Below are 18,099 nucleotides of genomic sequence, written 5' to 3'. Positions count from 1 at the left end.
ACAAATGACTCTCTCCAAAAAGTATTTGATTACTAATAACTTTCTATATCCTACATCAACCTTGATTAGTTCAGTGATTCAAGGATTCACTCTTTAATTCATTCAATTAAATAGTATAAAACTAAATATAAAAGTATTTTTATTTACTAGGCAAAGTGTTACATTAAAGGATACATTAAAGAGTGTATTTTAAAGTTAGACTTAGAATTTTGATGTTAATTCCACTATTGAATATATTACAAAGTATTTAGTTCAATCACATCAGAAGTAACTGTAATTAAATTACAGGGAAAAGAAAAGTAGTCCCTTGCTTTACTTTTTCAAGGGGAAAAGTAACTAATTATTTATCAACTAGTGACACATCCAACAGTGCTGCTAAGACAGGCATCCATTTTTCTACAGCTTGGTTTAAAATAATAATTCACCCCTAAAAATGAAAATTCTCACATTCGTCAAATATTATCCTCGGTAGCTTCAGACTCTTACAATGGATAACAAAAAACATCCATTACACTAAAAGTTTGGACACTGCTTAGGTGTTGGCAGATGACCTTGGCCCTTTTGTTAGATGCTGTAACAGCACCATCCGGTGATAAATGGACATCATGTGAAGGCAAAAAACTAGATGAGCACATTCAGGAGGAGAACAAGATTTGTCATGATGAGATATAAGAGACCACAATAAAATGGCGTTCACATACATGTTATCATTCTCAATTCTTTATTATCTGTCAATAATCAGTTTAAAAACAAAATATCTTTAAAATTTCTTGTAAGCTTTTGATTGTTTGTGAAATCGGTTGTTTGTAAAGCCTTTTTTTATTTTCAAAAGTGTTATACAAACAGGATAAAGCATACAGTATGTGACAATAAACAATGTAATGGCTCTGTATTAGTTTCTTTTAATAATGTGAAAAAAGTTCAAGCAACTAATGTTAAAGCAAGATGGATGTCACCGAGATGCTTTAATACGCTTTTATTAATATTATCATTTGTATGTAAATGGACAGAATAAAATAAATGCATTAATTTAAATAATTTTCAAATTGAACTTTGGCGGTATTAGGACAAGTGTGTATCATAATACACAAACAACATATCAAACCAACTGGCATTTATTTTAAGGCACACTTCTCAAACGAAACAGTTCACCAAATTAAGTTTGATAAAACAATTGATACACAATTGTTCAATATTAAGTCGTAGGCCCGGTTTCCACAGACAAGGCTTAGCTTAAGCCAGGACTATCCCTCGGTTGAATTAAGATATTTATGTCGCTTTTCTAAAAACGCTGTAGAAGAATACATTACAGGTGAGCATCTTGAGACAAAGCAATGCACTGATATATTTTAAGATATTTCTGGGCGTTACATTCAGTTTAGACAGGTCACTCTTTTTAGTCTGGGACTAGCCTTAAGCCTTGTCTATGAAAACGGGCACTAAACATGTCCAACGTTAATATGATAAACTATAGCGGTTGTTCAGTGGCGTGTGGCTGACCTCTTACATGAGGTGACTTCTGGCAAAATACATAAATATAAGAGGGCGAAGTCAGTTTCCAGCAGGGCCGGGTCTGGGGGGCATTGCCCCCTTTACAAATATCCAACAACAAATCGAATGATTCAAAATAAAATACTTACTAAATGCTTATACTTGTGTTCTCTATTAAATATTGATCTGTCAATTTAATCACAGAAAGAAATGTAAAATGATGCATGCAATGAACTTTGATTATATATCTGCCCCACTGAAATATGTTAGATATGTTTGACTTTCCATTGTAGGAATAAAAATGACTCGGGGAAGTTAATGGGGGAAAACTTTGGAGTGAACTACTCCTTAAAGTGACTAAATACTTTTTGGGGCCATTGCACCAGAGAGACCAAACCTTCAGTCGAGTTTCAGTAGTTTTATTAACAGACTCATATTTGAGACTATTAAGAGGAGCAGAATAATTTAACGAAACAGATCAGAATGCACCCTAACTTTCTCGACAAATATACATCAAACTAAAAACGTCAAAAGTATAAACCTGATTTGTTCAACCTTCTACAATTTTCTTCTCGTCCGAAAACGTCAAAAAAGTTTTAATCGTACAGAAAACGTGTCCACAGATGTCCAAATCCCAGCATATCCCGCTAAACAGGCGCATGTGATCTAGAGATCTCATCCAGGGTTCAGGGCAATATATTCACCCCTGTGACTTGTTCTGAGGTCTCTTCGGAGCCCTGACGTCATTTGATGCGATGGCGCACCAGTGAAGACTCATCCGTGATCTCGCCGTCTCTGTGGCGTCGACAGGGTAGTATTAGCAGAATGAGGAGTATGATCAGCACCAGGGCACATACGGCCATCAGAGCGTACACGATCACCCACATCAAAGGCTCTCTGAGAGACACGCCGGCCGTACAGTCTGACGCCACACCCTCAGCTAGGAAAGGCCCGGCGATCTCCGCCATTGGTTCATCACTGTTTTCTGATGGAATGAGGGGGTCGACACAAATAAAGCATATTGAATGTTCAAATACATTGTCGTGTTTAATTGGTGTTTGGTGGGCAAGATGGGTTAACCTTTCGAATTTGATAAAATTCATGAATTTAAAATTATCCATGTTTATTTTGTTGACCCGATGTAACTAATAATGCAGCGAACAAGTCACCCTTCAACACCCAAATCAACTTGGTAGACTTAAAGCAAAATCTAAGAAAGCTACTTCTGCATACTGGTTAATGCTTCACTGATGAAATTTGATGGTTAAGGGAAGAAATCTGTTAACCCATCCCCTCCTACTCCATTTCTGAATTAAACACCCCACTTTTCTAGATAGAATCAATTCATGTTCAATATTTGGTTTCACTTGCGTCACAATGCTGAAGTAGGCTGCTGAGAGAATGAATTGCATGGCTTTTGTACTTAAAGTACCCAATAAACAGTTTGGTCAACGCGGTTTTCTTTTTTTTTACATATTCATGATGTACTGTATATCCATATTGTAAAAAGAGGGTTGGTTGGGTCGTTTCAGCATTTGGTTGGATCGTTTCAACCAAAGAACAGTGGTTGGGTCGTTTTTATTGTGTGGTCAACAAGCTTGAACCATCATTTACTACTTTCGAGTCACTCAAAGAGAAAAGTCATTGGCTATATTTGGAGTAAAATACTAGCAAGACATACTTTTACTGACATACATGGGAATTCAATGCAAGAATTCAATGTGAATGCAAAACAACGGTTTCAGTTGCGGAGACTTTTTCACGCAAACACAGTACTACAAATACGGTTTAACTGATTCTTCTGTATTGCGACATATATCAACTGTAATGGCTTCTGGAATTAGATCAAAAGTTGGGGAGCATTGATTTTGTCCTTCAGGAATGGATCGGATCGTTGGAAATTGGAAGCCCAGCCAATGGACAGTCAATGTAGTCTTACACTCATGCCAAGACACGCACTTAAAAACATTATTAAAAGCTATAACATTAAAAAAGTGTCCATTCTGAATTCATGGTGACATTAAACGGGTCATTCTCACGAAACCACTGGAACATCAAGGCGGTAAAGAATTTGGTTATAAAACGGGAATTGGTAACACAAAATGAACATGAAACATTTTTTTTGACAGAATACTCATCTATAATAAAATGAAAAAATTGTGGAAAAGTGAAGTGTCTAGGACTGATATTCTCATCCTCCGTAACATTTTTAAAACACACACACAAAGATATTTCCATCAATTTTTATTTTATGTGAAGAAACACATCTTCCAGGTTAACATTACTTTATATTGTACTAGTTTAAAGCTTAATATTCTCTTGTCATCCTGTGTGCACAACTTTTTTTCATGTTCATAACCGATGCAGATTTTTTAACATGCTATGGGATCGACAGTTTTAAATGGTTATGGTAATGAGAATATGAGAAACATGTTATAATTAGTCTTTAATTTATGAAAAGGATAATTTTGATATGAGTATTTTTCACTTTGTTGTTTTTCAATCTTAAAATAATGTCTCTAAAATTATTTGTGTGTTAGAGCAAGCAGGAGGCTAATACAGCGATATTATTGTTAACAGACAACTGTGCTTATCAACCACAAGGGGGCCATGAGCAAAAGTTCTATAGTGTTGCTTTAAGAAAATAATGTTTGACATTGAAACCAAGATTTCGTGAGAATCCCCAAAATATTAATCCTTAAATCCACCTACCTGCACAGGTGCTAACAGCGAAGCCCACCCTCTTTTTGACACGGTCAAAGATGACATAGAAGCCCTCCATCACTGTAGCTCCAATGACTAATCCGTTGGCCGAAGGGGAGATTCCAAAACGAAAACAGTCCAACGTACCATCAATATCTGTGACAGGCTGCACGTACAGCTTCAGGAAAAAAAATCAATCATTTGAGGAACATATTTAAATTGATGTCCCATATTTTTGATAGTTAAAACAATATAATAATTTTATATTTTTTCATACAGCTAAATTTTAGGGGTGACCTTTCTTTTAGACTCTTAATGCTTAAATGTTATATTTACGTATATTATATTATTGTATAATATTTACGCTCTGCTGGCTGATGCTTACCTGTGGGAGAATGGTGATGCGAAAAGACTCGCTGGCGTTTGTTGCTCTGAGGTAGATTGAGATTTTAGGAAAAAACCTCCATGGTGATTCTCCTCTCACCCAACATGCCAACTTGGTGCCACCAAAGAATCCAGCCGAGAAGCCTTGAATCTAGAAAAGAGCACAGAGATCGAAACAAGCATGACTGGATTGTGTCAGAGCTGTCCCCCCTCTTATGCCCGTCATTTTTATTTGTATTGTTTACTATCAATAAACGTGACAATAACAACACCACAAATCAAAGCATATATTTTGATGTTTTTTCAAGGTCCTGTGTGTGGGGATGATTCTCTCTACAGAAACAACCATTTTTGCTCCTGTGAGAATACTATCCATGCAAATTGTATGTGAACGTTTTACTTCCACACAGATAATGTTGTGATGTGAAGGTCATACCAATGATGTTTCCATAATGGCCTCCACCACGGCATTAAACACATTTCCAGGCAGTCGAAGTAGTGTCGTCCCACTATCCACTATGGCTTTATCCGAGTTGTACTAAAAAAACATGAAAGACAATCGGTCAAGGCCTCCATCTAATAGCGATGGCTGCTTCACCTTAAACGCTTTCATAAACATCATTATGGCGGAGATAATGGCACCCTTCAGAGGTACACATCCAGCACATCCTTGAAGCCACTCCAAGCACAAGATTTAAAAGAACTTACAAACAACCACTGTCCTTCTTTTATCTCTATCTGCAAAGGATGTGCTAGATCGGAATTGGCTTTATTTTGCAGTACATGTACAGTAGCCTAGAGTTCATATTAGGAAATGTTTAGATTTAGTTTGCGTACCTCTTTGCAGTCTAGATTTAAATTTTGGTCTCCAACTTCAAGCTTCAACACTTCCACTTGGTAATACCACTCTTCTAGGATCGGGGTGTACCAAACAGAACCCCGGTATAAGGTTGGCTCCACCCCTCCCATGATCTGCAACACAGCACAAAACAACATTCTTAAGTCAGCTGGATCAGAGAATCATCTGGATCCGAAAGTTAGTTGAAATTAAGTTTATGCTGGAGAGTCATTTGTTGTCTAAAGATATTTCCGGCAGTATGTACATAAGTGAAATAGCAAAGAGACACTAGACAATTGTAAACCAATCAACGGAAATGCAAAAGCATCCTAAAGCACAATTTTAAACCCAGATTTTTTTTAAAGGTCTCATATGCGGCTAAAACGAATATAATCTTTTGTTTTTGATGTAATGCAATGTGTATACAAGATTTAAGGTTAAAAAACGCTGTATTTTCGACACACCGTGCAAGTTTGTATCTCCTCTTTCCCCCTCTCTGAAAAGTGAGGTGTGCTATGATTGGCCAGATAACCAGTGCGTAGTGATTGGTCGAATACTGCAAGTGTGTGATGGAAATGTAACGCCTCTTACCATATTCTGAACATGAGGTTCCTAAGCAATTGTACTGACAGGTACGCCCACCCTACTTGCGTAAACATTTGGGTGGTCTTGGTCAAATCATATCACCAACTGACGTAGATTTGTGGGGGTGTGGTTACACGAGGCGTTTCTGGCAGGTCCTGGTGAGCATTTGCTTTTAGATAGAATGCATCTTTTGTTCCGACACTTTAATTTTTGCAATTTTACGTGTCTCATCCATCCATGGGATACTTATGACCCAACAAACACATGTACAGTATTCGCGCCATATGACCCCTTTAAATCCTGGGATGTTTCTCTCCAAACAGCGTATAAAGTTGTTTTTATAATATTAATAAAGCCCTGCTATGAAAACACTAAAAAAGTAGAAAGTCAAGTAACATCCTGGGTTTCAAACTGTGATGTAGAGATTGGATAACAATAGATTTGTTGGGAAATAGATTTACACAACTAACGCTGCACCAGATATGCCCGGTGCTTCCCTAAAATTTGCTATCCAACCTCCCGAACACCTTTGTTTTTCAACAAACAAAGCCAAAAAGTGAAACGCTTAAGAACTGATGCTGTGATTTTTGCCAACAGCATCCAATTAAGAGGTAAGTCAAATATTTCTAAAGGCTTTGGATGTTGTTCAGTTTTGGACAACGTGCTGTCCATCTGCTCCTCTCAGCGGGACACAGGGTCGTCCCCTCGTCCAGCAGTCATGTATTACTAACAGAATGCACCAGCAGTAGGGAGCTCTCTTTAGCTTAATGAGCTTCTCACTAACAAGACCCGCCATCCTATAGGAGGTGTCGGAGGTGCAAGAAGGAGTCTCACTCCGTGCTATTGTGTTTCTTGAGTAGATGAGATGAATAATCTCATCCGTCCTTGAGAGCTTTTAACTGATCTGTCTTATCAGAGCGGGAAGTCTGTCTGATACAGACTACTTTAGCGATGACTCTCATTGATGACATTTGTTTTTCTGCTTTTATTCGTTCCGTTCGCACCTGGTCAGGGTGATTCCATCACAGGCTCAGATGAGGCAGTTTGCCACTCGTCCCTTGCATTAGCATGCATCAATTATTTTTGGGATGTATACACTTTATATCATACAGATTCATAAACCTTCATTGCTTTTGTTATAACCGTTTTGTCTATAATATGTATAATGTTTTGAAGTACAAGTAGTTGAGTATAATTGCTGGAAACATTTCTGGCTTAGTAGTCAGAGCTTTTCAAAGGACAAAAGTGACACTCGACCACAAAACCACTCTTAAAGGGATACTTCACCCAAAAATGAAAATTCTGACATCATTCCAACTCACCATGGAATTGTTCCAAATGTGTATACATTTCTTTGTTCTGATAAAAACAGAGAAAGATATTTGGAAGAATGCTTATACCAGACAGGTTTTGCTCTCCATTGACTCCCATAGTAGGAAAAATTACTTTATAATTTTTCAAATCTGTCTGGTTTATAAGCATTCTTTCAAATATCTTTCTCTGTGTTCATCAGAATACAGATTTGGAGCAACTCGAAGGTGAGTAAATGATCACAGAATTTTCATTTTTGGGTGAACTATCCCTTTAAGTAGCATGGGAATATTAGTATGGGACAAAATCTTTTGTGCCGAAAATCATAAGGATATTAAGTAAAGGTCATGTTCCATGAAGATATTTTGTAAATTTCCTTTTGTCAATATTGAAAACTTCGCTAACAAAAATGGCCGGAAACCTGCCTACAAACTTCACTCGCTGTTGCCTGCTCTTTGGGAGTTAACTACTTAAGTTTGGTATCTTCATAAAGCTTAGAATTTCAGATTTAGGGTTGATCTTCTCTCCACAACCACATCTAGTGGTAATCCATTAGAGAGCGTTAAAACAAACCTGTTTCTTCTTAGCAACGGCCTGCTACAACTTCAAAGCCTCTGATTGTCAACTTCAAAGACGCTTTTCTCAATATTCAGATTTTTTGCACCCTCAGAGTTTTAAATAGTTGTATCTCAGCAAAATAAAGAAATAACAGCAATAGAAAGCTATTTATTCAGCTTTCAGATAATGTAAAAATCTCAATTTCAAAACATTTATCCTTAAAGTCCCAGTGAAAAAAAATTATAATGACCATTTTTCATGAAATATTGAAGCGTTTATTGTAAACAGTTTATCAATGTGGGTCATTCTCTTTCTAAAATACGTGTGGCCTCATAATCTTCAGTTAAATCTGAAACTGCACTTCAGTCCTGAAATGACTATCCATCTTTAATGACATTTGTTCGACGGTTTGGGCGGAGCATACGTTAACTCCTCCCCTTCAACTCTTATAGAGCGTTCCCACCAAACACGACTTGAGTGAATAAATCGCCTTATTCGCGCATAGTTGGACGCTTGATCCTATTTATTCCTGTTTCGATAAAAGTAAGATGTATCGTACAGCTCCGGGTATGTGCAACAGCAACAAAGATTTTGTCCTCCAATGTCACGGGGACTTTAAGACCGGTTTTGTTGTCAAGGGTCACATTATAATATGAGAAGTTCTACGGTGCATACAGAGTTATAAAGATTCATCATTATTTATGGAAAGAGAGAAATAAGAGAGTAACAATGAGAATCGAATAGAAAGTTTAAAGTGTTTTTGAATATACCGAGGGATGCAGCAGACTGGAGCAAGCGGGTGTATATTGAAGATCAATGCAAGACTACAGGTTGAATACCTACCAGGCTGCCGCCCGCTGGGTCAGCTGTAGTGCTGGCAGAGACTCCTGCTCCACACATCTGGAGAGAGAAGACATCTGGAATGCCCGTCTGCCGCACAACAGAGTTGAAGAAGGGCTCTACTGAGGGATCGGGCTGAGAGAAGACAAATATAAACGCCATCTAATATAAATATGAGTTCAAACAATCTTTTTTGTGATCTCTTTGTGATGTTTTGTTGTTAAACAATGTAGACCTTACAAACAAACCTTGCAACAGCCTTTATTGTGGTAGGAGTGTCTGAAATGTGCTCAAACGTGTTAAAATTCTCCCTGTGTTGATGTTCTTCTTATTTTATGTTAATAAAGTAATTAAACGGATTGAAAAAGCATCTGACACAATTATTCTGATACTCTGGTACAGCCCACTATCAAAAACAAATTCATCATTTGCCAAAAACAAACACCCATCATTTCAAGGATCCTTATCTGTAAAAGAATGAGTCAAAGACGAAACGCCAATACTGATGTTTGAGGACATGAGCCGCACCCAAGTCAAACAGTTACACCTTCCTCTATAAAAACACACTTTCAAACTGAAACGCTTCACGTTACTTACTCGAGCCAGAAGAGGATACGCAAGGCCCAAAATTCCCTGCCAGTTGATCTCAGGCAGGAAGAAGCCTTCTGAGACGAGGATGGCAGCTATGTTGATGATGATGGTGCCACTGGGTCCTTGAGGAATAGTGATGTGGTCACTTCCAAGTTCACCTTCCCATTCTCCCTGCGTGTATTTAACCGCAACGGTCCTCTCAGCGCTTTTATATGTATTGGAACTGAAGAAAACATGAAACGGTGACATTGGTTCATCACTTATAAACATCATATTACTCAATAGCGTGATCTTACAGCGCTCTGTTGAAGTAGTGTGTTATGTAGGGATGTGCTGCTGCAGCTACAGCGAAGTTGCTGCTTCCAGTATCGACAAGGACGTTGAGCTTTGAAGACAAAAAAAACATCAATGAATCATTATTACCTTTTTGATAATAATTAATAATATTAATGTATTCATATTAACTATAACTGAAGTATGTGAGAGATACATGAGCAGTTAAAGGAGATTTTTGGAAAATGCATTGATCGGAGCAACTTTTATTTTGAAAATATTAACTGGCCGAATTTTGTCTGAAAGTGTTTGGGTTTTAGGATAAATTCATATGAAGATGATTAAAAGTCGACGTTTCTTTAGTAGATAGAAAGTCTTTATATGGGTATATTTGAACAATTTATAGGTTGAAGTCTCTTTGCCACATGTATAAAAGTAAATACATGGTCATTTTTTATTTTGTTGTATTAATTCAACTTTTAAAGACAAATATTTCAAAGATGCCTCGTGCAGACAACATTGTAAAGCCATGACTCATTTGAATATCTTGATGTCAATCTGATCCTGACTTTGTTTACTATGCAGAAAACAGATACTTTGAAGAATGTTGGTCCACAAGGTTCTTTGATGGCATAGAAGAACTTTTTGGTTTCATTGAGAAACTTTAACTTCTGAAAAAACTTTCTGTTTCCAAAAAGGTTCTTTGTGTTGAAAAATGTTTCTTCAGATTATAAAAAGACAGAAAATGATGGTGACTGAATGGTTCTTCTATCTAAGGCATCGCCGTGACCTTTATTTTTAAGAGTGGGTTGTATGGGCACAAAACCACTTTGTCTTACACAGAAGCAAGAGTCATATTCGATTTTTGAACAAGATGCATCATTCTCACATTTGTATACTTTGCTCGGTTAATAAGAACAATTTATGTAGTTATTTAATATTTATTTGAATGATTTAAATAAGCCGTTTCATGTCTATCGATATTAATCAAGGTTGATGTAGGATATAGAAAGTAATTAGTAATACGTAATTAAATACATTTTGGAGAGAGTCATTTGTACTGTAATCTAATGACACTATTGAATATGTAACTAGTAACTAGTTACTTTTTCAGAGTTACTTACCCAACACTGATTATCATACCCAATCGAAAGCTTGAAATCACAACACTGCAAATGAGTGTTACGTGTTTCCTTTACTGTTGCGCCATGTGTAAATAATCACACAGTTTTGGAATGAATACATGTGCAGTAAGAGAATTCTATAGTTTATTCATTTGATTTAATTAATTCCTGAATGCCAAACATCTATATCCCACACCTATATCCCAGGCCCAGCGGAGCTCTCTCCACACATATGTTTCTGAATGGCAGGCGTGCGTGAGCCGACCGCAGCGGTTGGAATAATGTTGTCGGAGTGCTGGTTCAACGAGGCTGAACTAATGAGATAACAGAGCCGTGCCATCTCACCCAGTTGCCAAAGAGGCCATTATGAGCATTCCTCATAGTTAACAGCATCATAATATACACACAGATCTGCTCCGACGCATTCATCCTAACAGCTTCATTTAAACTCAGTTAAACCCACAAACGCATTTAATGCTCTGTTTAAATTAAACATTACGGCAAATCTTCAAATGTTCCTAAGTAATGATTCGAATTTAGGAGGAAGAGAAAACCAGAAAGACATGTTTGCAATGCAATACTGACTAATACATTTTACAATAATAAATGTCTCTATGTGTTTAATTCAAGGATTGCTATCCACATGTCATTAAAAATATTCACTTAAAATAAATAAGGATCGGATAAAATAGGACGGGAAAAGCTATTTCTGAAGTTGATAGCATGTATTGTGTTCACAAAAAATGCGTTAAATATGGAGCAGTGCGTTATGGGTAGAGTACCCATCCCAGTTAGTTCTCAGTCTACTGCTGGTTTTGAAGTTTCGTAGGTCACTTGGGTCTCCTACTGTTTGCAAAAATGTACATAGAATATTTGGTATAGTTTTGTTTGAAACAGAAAAAAGAAGTATGGCATACTGAACATGTGGATACTGTCATTGGGTATTTAGCATTGCCATGGAAGTAATTCAAGAGGCTTAAGGCTGAAGTCTTGTTCCGGGACATATGCAAGGTACAGCGTACAGTGGGCGTCACGCATATTTCCTCGTCAGAATAGTACACGCACCGCCGAATTTTGTAACCTTGCATACAAAGGTCGCATTCCCTTTTTTGCAGTAATTAGTTTAACCACCAGTGTTCTTGGAGCAGCGATTCAAGTTAGTTGAAGAAAACCTGACCTCTGTAGGTCCGGAGATGTATTGCAATATGTCGCATCGGCCATGCGTTAATACCCGCGTATTCGAGGTCCAAAAATGAAATTTGTCCCCCCCTAAAAACAATCTTTATCTACATATGTGCATTTTAAAACGTTTCGAGTGCAAATTACGTACAATTGCTTAAATTATCACTGTCTTTTCATGTTAATCAGTAATGAAAGTATACACATGGTGGTCATCTGATATTTTTATACAAATACTACCAGACTGAAATACAACCTTTCTTTCATAAAGGATCATAATGCATTTGGGTTTTATATTACATAAATGTTTCCATTTTCGAGTGAACTGTCCCTTTAACTTTTTTAAAGTTACGCAAACACTTTAAAAAATAAGTATGCCAAAGGCTTTATTGTGTCTACCACTGGAGACTTTTCAAAAAGCAGGGAAAAGCAGAACTTGATCATGCTTTTATATTATTGGGCGGATTTCCGCATTCCTTGTAGGCTTCAATGAAAGAAAATGCTTATGGAGTAATGTTCTGGAAACAGCGAACACCTGTTCAATGTTCACACTAGCCAATGTACCAATCAGAGAAATGCTATACAACTAGATATATGAAATATAACCAAATGAACCTAGTAACTCAGCCATACTATGATTTTTTGGAGACATTACACACCTCTGTAGATTTCAGATTGCCATTAGGTTAAAAAAAACCTCACCAATCTTTCAGGCAATATGCGGGTCCGGTGTGTTTAAAAAAAAATGTGGAGCGTACATAAAGTTTACAGCTCACTTTGGCAATGTTCTGTCAAATTAAAAACACAGCCATGTTACCGGCGACTACATCGCCAATCCACAACAGGACTCTGGCACACATCTTCTCTTTCTTTCCAAGAATCTTCCTTCCTGGTGCTCGGCTCTTCATACCCCTCCTCTCCTCACTCCCATGACTCCTCTCGCGCTGAAGCGGGCTCTAATCGGTCCATCGAGGTGGCTTAGCTAATTGGCAGACGCTCAGTCACCGGGAACGCATCTGCTACCTGTTTGTACCAATTAGCAGATGTGAGCCACTCCAGTCCGACGCCTCCGCACACGCGACAGATTTCACATTTAGTGGCTCATTTAGAAAGTGCGCCTCAATTAACATGAGTCCCCTTAATTACATATTCACAGAGGATGATGGCCTGACGCCGCTTTCCTTAGTCATTTATTTACAATGAGACGATAGAACCAAATGATATTCTGTTGCATTTCATACACCACAACAACAATTATATCTTAAGAGAGATTTTCAGAAGTACCTGCTATTACTGGTTCAAATTATTTTGTATTCATAGTGAGGAGAGCAATTCATTTATTGAGCAATGGGATGTATGGACCCAAGCCGTGGACGACAGGAAATATTCCCACCACTTACCAAATAAATACAAATCAAAATGAAATATTATTTGAGATGAACAAGAGAGAAGAATTTCCTGTGTGAAGAATAATATATGACAGTAAAGGACGATTGAAACGTCTACAGAATGTAAGAGAGTAATTGTAAGAAAGATCAAATAAGCGTCAATAAATAGAAACATCATACGCAGATCCATCCATCATTAAGACGTCCAAATGACTCCACTAGGTCAATAAAGTTGGAAGAATGTCAGCGAGAGTTCTGAGGCACCAGTGAAATGGTTATCAAAGGTGCCTCAGAACTGTTTGCTTTCCTTAATCTTCAAAATATTTTTGTTTGTGTTCAGAACAAATACAATACTTCTTTATACTGAGGTAATCAATAGGGCTGGGTGATATATATCGCGATTTAACTGTCATTCGCTGAGGAAACGGAGCATAAGAATTCCCACCCCAGTAGTCAACGATGTCCCAGAAATCTTTCTTTGTGTTCAACCAAACAAACAAGAAATGCGCAGGTTTGGAACAACTTAAGGGTGACAGAATTTTAATTTTTGGGTGAACTGTCCCTTTAAATTTAAAAAATGCTTTATGATGCCATGGTAGAGCCATTTTTGGCAAAATGGTTAGATGAAGAATGCTTTAAATCCAAAGAATTATAAAAAACAAATGGTTCTTATCAAGGACCTTCCAGTAAATGGTCTTTAGTGAGACCAAAAATGGTCATGTCATCACTGAAGAAAAATGTAGTTGTCATTTTACAAAAGAGAACCAACAAGATATGTCACAATACGCACTCAATTTATCTGTTCCGATTTCAATCTCACTACATAAGCTTACAACAATAACAGCTTTCTTTGTAAACCTCTGAAGATTTCAGCTGAAGAAAGGAAGTCATACATCCGGGATGATGCGCAGGTGAGTAAATAATGTGAGAATTTTCAATATTTTCAGGTGAACATGTCTTCATTTAAGCAAATATTTGACAGCAGAATGTTTCTGTTGACCAGCAAAGCCAATGTTCTCAAAAGGCATGGAATATAAAAAGTAAGAGAATACAGAAAGAACTTGAGTTTCTGACAACAGCTATCTTACTAACACAAACCTTGATCACGCATTTCATGTTCAATTCTAAAAATGTACATATCTACACATCTAACAGATGGCGGGTGTTGGAGAACACATATAATATTTATCCATCACCCTAAGCATGTCCTTCTGAGTTTTAACGCTGGTAGAACAAATCGACCCTTTAGGCCTTAATCTGAGTCAGCTGCTCTCATCAAGAGCCCCGATGTCATGTGAACCCATGTGAGCTGCCTCTTACATATTCAGCAAAGAGATCAAGAGCTCTTTGGTCTCCGTCCTCTGCCCGAGGCATTTTCATAGAGCCTTTCACATCACATGCTGTCTGAACTGATATGCGTTTAAAGCCTGGAACACTGCTCTGAGATCAGCCTAAGCCATCTTTTGTTGTGCAGGGTGATGACTGTGAAGCGCAGCGGTAGCTGATCTAAAATCAGTGGAGTTTGACAAAGAATGAAAAGGGCGAACCTCATGAAAACACGTTAAATATAATCACAAAATATCAAACAAAGTGACATCTGCAGGAAAGTATACGTTTATTTCTCAGAACTAACTGAACTTTTCTAAGTCATGTTTGGTTTGTTGGGGGCTTTTAATCGGTATACAAAGTCAGTTTAAGGACATCCGGGAATAATTCACTAATGTTTAACAACCGTTAAACTTCTGGGGTGGTTTCCCAGACAGGGATTAGGTAAAGCCAGGACTAGGCCTTAGTTTGATGAGGAATTTTTAAGTAGTTTGAACAAACATGCCTTACTAAAAAACCTTACTTGTGTACATTTTGAGACAACACAAAGGTATGTGTTTTAAGTTAGACAGTATACGTCTAAGTTTTATTCAGTTTGGACTGCTCTTATTTTAGTCTTGGACTCCTCTAATCCCTGTCCACGAAACCGCCCCTAATAATTCTACAATCTAAACCGAACATTTTATTTTAAATACGATTGTGAACACATTTTGCTTGAAATCTGGCGACTTATTTATTTAAACATTTTTTAAAATATTTTTTATATATTTATCATAATAAAATTATAAAGCTACTTTGAAACAACGCACATTAGGAAATAAACAAAAGTTAAATATAAATGCTGACCGACGTGTTGAAAGTTGTATTGGCACTTATTGTATTATAGCGCCCTAAACGCTTTGTAAGTCACTTCGGATAAAAGCGTCTGCTAAATGACTAAATGTAAATGTAAAAGCGTGTCTTATAAAAATAAAACACACTCAAAAGCTCGTTGTTCTATTCATTTGTAAATGCATCTTAAATGTCCAAAGTCCTACAATGATCAATTATGAGAAAAAAAACCTGAGACCAGAATTTTGTTAAAGAAAAAAAGGAAATGTTAAACTTTAACACACTTTCATAACTCCGTTGCCTTTTCTACTTTTAACCATTCCTAAGAACATTGCGCGTGTAAAATGAAAGCTCTCCAAAGTTTTGACGCTAAGGAAATGACATACCGTCTGCCCAGGAGTTCCTATGACCATCTCCATATAATATCCCCTACCGGAGTCTCCCTTTAAATTGTTGATCATGTCCAGAAAGTTGACAGTCCCGGCGGGATCGGACGCCAGAGAGAGTCCTCTGTCAGCTGCGTCTTCATTCTGCGTCAAAGGCCTGAGGTCCAACTGCACGGACGCGTTAAACTTCCCCGCAAATATCTTCAGAGGTATTTTAAACACTGACTGCGACGTCCAGAAACACAGAGACAGCAGCAGAATCCCAAAGAGCCGCATGTCGCCAAACTTCCCGTTGTTTTATTAAACAAGCGTCACAGTGCCGAAGTGCGCCATGGATAACTCCAGATGAGATCCATTATGGGAATTAGTTATGGACGCTCTTCACAACAGGGTTCTGTATGCGAACGAGGTCTCCAGCATGAAATATGAAGTATGTGTGTTGTGCGGGATGGATAACTTCCTGAAAGAAGTTTAACGCGGATGTGACGAGTTTATTCAAACATCCCGGCGCTGAGTGAGTGAGAGCCGGAGGCGCGCGGAGAGGGGCGAGACTGAAATTGATCAGTTGTGGGGAACAGATGGACGAGGTGACAACAAGAGCCTATGACACCCGGGATGTTGTCTAGGTAGGGAGCTCACTTTGTTTCAATCTTTCCAGTTTTGCATTCTTCTGTTAAGCGCATTCATGCATTTAGTCGAAAGCATCAGTGCGTTCAAAGTGACGTCAGATTTTTTGTCTGTAGGCCTTTGTGTGTTACATGGGATTCAAACGACGGCTGCATGATTCTGAGAAAATATTGAGATTCGGATTATTTAACACGATCCCTGACTTTTCATACAGCATAGGATTGGTTTAAAATGCGAATTCAAATGAAAATCTGTGTAAAGAAATAGCACAGGTGAACCACTATAAAGGAAAGCTGTGCGCGCAGTTATACGATTCTTGCTAAGTTAACTGCTGTACAATACACATTTTACCTTGGTTATTTTGTTTTTGTAATCAATGAAGGACATATTTGACGATTACGATTAATTTTCGATTAATTGCAAAGCCCTTATTCAAAACCATAACTCAAAATCTCAAATTGTAAATTATTTTACTTTTACTTGCTTTTATTTTTAAGATTTTTTTATTATTAAGAAAGTAAGTTTCTTTTACGATTACCCGATTAACCTGTTAATTGTAATCGTGTTTAATCATAAAGCGATTTTTTTTGTGATCGGTCAAGACCGGACAATAGCGCCCTCTGCGCTCCAAAGTTATACATGTCCAAAAACTTTTTGTGTCCATTTTAGGGTATAAAAATAGATAATATACAGAGGTGGAAAAGTGCCAAAATATTATACTCAAATACAAGTATTACTTTGATGAAATTAAAGTCAAATTACAAGTCAAATCCTCACAAGTAAAAGTAAAAAGTATTGATTTCTCTTTCATCTACTTCACTGTGTGTGAAGCTGCTTTGCAAAAATTGTGAAAAGCCAACAGAAAGTAGATTATGTAAAAGTTTGTGAACAAACTTGATGTTGGCTCGAGAAAGCCTAGTCTAGAAGTTTAAAATAGTATAAAGTGGAAGAAATAAAAGTTCAAAATGCACTTTAACAAATGTCCATAAATTTAACAGTAAAATATTGTATAATGCTGTATTTCACAAAACATTTATTAACCGTAGAATTTAAAGTATACAAAACTGTAATTCGTTTTGTACACAGAGAAATACCTTAAATGTATCACTTAAAAATATATGAAATACGGTTAATTGGAGTTAAATTAACAATATACATATTAACATTATTATTGTGTCTTGGGCAACTCCAGCATTATGGATTTGATATATGCAAATAGAGTTTAATATAAGCAAACATGGCTGGATGTGCAGAATTATGTCTGTTTGAATTTCATTCTCTAATAAAATGTTAAAACCCACAAGGTCATTCAAGAAGAAAAGCCACCTCTTTACAGTACGGTTTTGCAGTACCAGAGATAGTCAGAAGAGGGCGCAGTTCACCACTGGAGTCCATCAGATCCCTCCTAAGCGGTGCATTAAATGAGGGAGATTATCTGAGTGAACAGCCTCACAGTTTACCATCCAAATCGCCTTTGCTGGAACATTGCTTCCTAATCTCCCCCCAAACCCGATTGGAAGAAAACTTGAGAGGCAAGACGGCGGACGAGTAAGAGCTGAACACCCTGTTCTCCTTTGACTTTAAGACAACACCCACTTTAGACAGAACCACTGCTGTTGTTAACCCATCGTGTTCAAACACATCAGAGATTGTTTTTCATACAC

The 18,099-nt window shown here is 37.4% G+C and overlaps 1 protein-coding gene across 1 annotated transcript; it reads right to left on the bottom strand.

Annotated features, from left to right (window-relative positions):
- Positions 1 to 704: 704 nt before the first annotated feature.
- bace2 (beta-secretase 2) lies at positions 705 to 16,258 on the bottom strand. Its single transcript, XM_056756347.1, has 9 exons — positions 15,809 to 16,258; positions 9,598 to 9,686; positions 9,308 to 9,524; positions 8,714 to 8,845; positions 5,416 to 5,550; positions 5,015 to 5,116; positions 4,580 to 4,729; positions 4,204 to 4,372; positions 705 to 2,476 (listed from the first exon to the last, which is right to left on the bottom strand). The coding sequence occupies exons 1-9, from the start codon at positions 16,082 to 16,084 to the stop codon at positions 2,235 to 2,237; spliced, it is 1,512 nt and encodes a 503-aa protein (XP_056612325.1). The 5' UTR covers positions 16,085 to 16,258; the 3' UTR covers positions 705 to 2,234.
- Between the last annotated feature and the right edge of the window lie 1,841 nt (positions 16,259 to 18,099).

Source organism: Triplophysa dalaica, chromosome 9 (genome assembly GCF_015846415.1).
Source record: "Triplophysa dalaica isolate WHDGS20190420 chromosome 9, ASM1584641v1, whole genome shotgun sequence".
In the NCBI taxonomy this organism is placed as follows: domain Eukaryota; kingdom Metazoa; phylum Chordata; class Actinopteri; order Cypriniformes; family Nemacheilidae; genus Triplophysa; species Triplophysa dalaica.
Note: the sequence above shows the minus strand (reverse complement) of the source record. Positions and strands in the feature narration are given on the sequence as shown.

What these genes read in the sequence shown, in the direction of transcription:
- bace2 (XM_056756347.1), bottom strand. Translation starts at nt 16,084, where the DNA reads ATGCGGCTCTTTGGGATTCTGCTGCTGTCTCTGTGTTTCTGGACGTCG. An exon ending in CACTACTTCAACAGAGCGCT is followed by an intron (nt 9,525 to 9,597) that starts GTAAGATCACGC and finishes TGTTTTCTTCAG; the next exon opens with TTCCAATACATATAAAAGCG. An exon ending in TAAATCTAGACTGCAAAGAG is followed by an intron (nt 5,117 to 5,415) that starts GTACGCAAACTA and finishes ATGTTTTTTTAG; the next exon opens with TACAACTCGGATAAAGCCAT.